Consider the following 2899-nt stretch of genomic DNA (forward strand, 5'->3'; position numbering starts at 1 on the left):
ATTGATCAACACAAAGGTACAGCAGTGGAAGGTCAATCAGGAAGCCGGGGTCAAGATTTTACCAATCTGTCCCTCAATTCTGGGGCTACCTGTTTCCCATTTTAGCTATAAGGTACATACCACCTTCACAAACTGGTCCACATTTCTCACCAAAAACATAACTAACTGATACCATACTGTGCATTATTAGATTTTCTTTGGTGTATTTTTGGTTGGTTGGTTTAACAAAAATCTACTGAGACCTGAGCTGCCCAGTCTACAGGGCAGGGGAGAGTGGTGATCTAAGCTATGCACAAGGCCCACCCTCCAGAACTGGAGGACCTAACTATAGTACAAACATATAGAACAACTTGAGGAACCCAACAACCTGAGGAGCCCAAGTATACACTTCAGAAGGAATTGTTGAAACGAAGGGTAGGAAACTGGAACCAGGGCCAGGAGTGGGTGGTGCATTTTTAATGCCAGTACTTGGGAGGCTAGACAGAATTGCCCTGAATTCTTCTTCAAAGGTAGCCTAGAATACAACAGTAAAACTGTCTCAAAACAAGTATTTCTCAAGTGTCTAAAGCCCTGAAAAACAAGGGCTTTACCACCTTCATCAGAGCTAACAGGCGTTTAATACAGATGACTATGAGATGACTATGCTGGGTTCTGGAACATGAAAAAGGATAAAGTACTTCAGATACATAAATAGCCAATTAAACACATAAAAGGATACATGGACATTAATCATCAGGGAAATACAAATTAAAAGTTTTCTATCCACGGGGAGGCTGTAACCAAAGTTATGTGCTGCCAAAGATGTGGGTTGAATAAAAACTGCAGGAAGGAAGGTAAGGAGGTACAGCCACCAGGGCTGGAGAGATAGCTCAGTGGTTAAGAGTACTACCTACTCTTCCAAAGGACTGGGGTTCAAATCCCAGCACCCACATGGCAGTTCACAACTGTAATTCCAGTTCCAGGGGATATGACACCCTCACTCCTCATATGTGGAGGCAAACTGTCAATTAAAAAAAAAAAAAGGAAAAAGGTACAGGCACTTTGGCAGTTCCTTAGATGGTTCCTTACAATTCAGTTCTACTCTTGGGTATGCACCTAAATGAATTTATCCCACACAAAACTTGCTTGTGTTCATAGCTACAGTTTGAATAGTACATTCCAAATGTCCACTAGAAAAGTGAATTAAACCTGTGGCATACTCATATACTGAATGCTTGGTTAAAAAAAAAAAGCTCTGCCGGGCGGTGGTGGCGCACGCCTTTAGTCCCAGCACTTGGGAGGCAGAGGCAGGCAGATTTCTGAGTTCGAGGCCAGCCTGGTCTACAGAGTGAGTTCCAGGACAACCAGTTCTACACAGAGAAACCATGTCTCGAAAAACAAAACAAAACAAAAAAGTTCTATAAGATGGGTAAGAATAAAAATCAGTGACACATTTTTAGAGCAGTGTATCTACACAGAATTACTGACTGCATAAAGGGTTGGAGAAAAAATGAAATGAGACTAATTAGGACATAAGTTTTGTTTTTTGGCATGATGTAAACTTTTAGAATTAAGAGACTGTTGATTGGTACTCAATGTTAGTATACAGGAAATCACTGAAATGTGAGTTTCCTTAAAGATAAACTTTATGGTATGGAGAAACTGGAAAGTGATTCAGTTAGAAGAACTTGCAGGTCAGAGGTTTCCTGCTTCCAATTTTTCTTTGTTTTGGTCAATAAATAAATAAAACCCGAGGAGCTGCCGAGAAAGCAGCTGCTTGGCATATACAGGGCCTGAGTTCAGTCCCCAGCACCACACACACACCCCCCCACACACACACCTCCTAGGCAGAAGAACTGAAGACTGCTGAGCAACTGGTTTTATAAACCTTTATTGGAAAGGCTACAAAGTTTATATTATCACCGCATTGCTTAGGCTTAAAGTGTGTGGGGAAATAACCTCAAATACAAAACTATTATGTGGTTGAATCTTGCCCAGGCTTGTTGCAAAATATTTTTGTACAATGGAGGTAGAGTGGACAGGGCAGTAATTTAACCTTCACAGGTCTTGATTAGTTTTGGGACATTTTACATCCAAGTTCTAATAGCTCTAGAAATGTACTCAAGTGCTATTAGGCTCAGAGATGGTATAATACATTGAAAAATCTGAATTTCCATTTTTGTCTTGTTGTTTCTTTGACAAAAATGTAAAAGGTATATACCTGGTATGACTTGGACTTCAAAGGGCCGAGTTTCACTCCAGGAGTGAAAAAGAAGATGGAAACATCCTTTCATCATCGTGTAAGGATAGCTGTAATCCAAATGAGGCGCAGAGTGGGACATGGATCAAACTGAACCACATGCACTGCTGGCTCTGCCACTGTGCGTGCGAACCTCTGCTAGCCTAAGAATCTTAGTTTTGTACAAAGAAAATCAAGCAGTCCATGCTCCCCCAAATTCAGATAGATATTCAACTTAATGAGACAGAGCAAATTTTCATAACATTTAATTAAAACAGCATTTTAACAGGTCTATGTAAACATGGTTTTACTACTGACCTATGACCTTATTTTCAAAAAATGGGTGCAAGAGGATAAGTGGCCTGGGTTTGTCCCAGTATTCAGGTAGTCTAGGAGTTATCTAACTTGGATGTTCTTGATGCTACAGAGCATCAGCTGAAGTGAATAAGCCTGTTTCAACCAACATTAGTGTTCTTTAACTATAAAATGGGCAGGTACCCGAGGCAAAAACCTCAGGCTGATGGGTTTTTAGAGGCTGTTTAAAGATTCACTCCTCAGTGTAAGGATACTTTTACAGTTCAAAATATGTTCTTTCTAAAAATGTGACACAGAATAATTTACACCAACTGCTTTTTATTATCAAGTTTCAGAAACCTTTCACAAAATGGTTTTTAAAAAAAG

General features: G+C 40.0%; 1 protein-coding gene across 1 annotated transcript in view; it reads right to left on the bottom strand.

The window, feature by feature from the left end:
* Positions 1 to 976: 976 nt before the first annotated feature.
* Dnaja2 (DnaJ heat shock protein family (Hsp40) member A2) overlaps positions 977 to 2899 on the bottom strand; it is a 20716-nt gene continuing 18793 nt past the window's right edge. Inside the window, exon 10 of the mRNA XM_031336870.1 lies at positions 977 to 1000. Within this exon, the coding sequence (XP_031192730.1) occupies positions 977 to 1000 (24 nt within the window). The remainder of the gene's footprint in view (positions 1001 to 2899) is intronic.

This window comes from Mastomys coucha, unplaced genomic scaffold (genome assembly GCF_008632895.1).
Source record: "Mastomys coucha isolate ucsf_1 unplaced genomic scaffold, UCSF_Mcou_1 pScaffold22, whole genome shotgun sequence".
Lineage (NCBI taxonomy): Eukaryota > Metazoa > Chordata > Mammalia > Rodentia > Muridae > Mastomys > Mastomys coucha.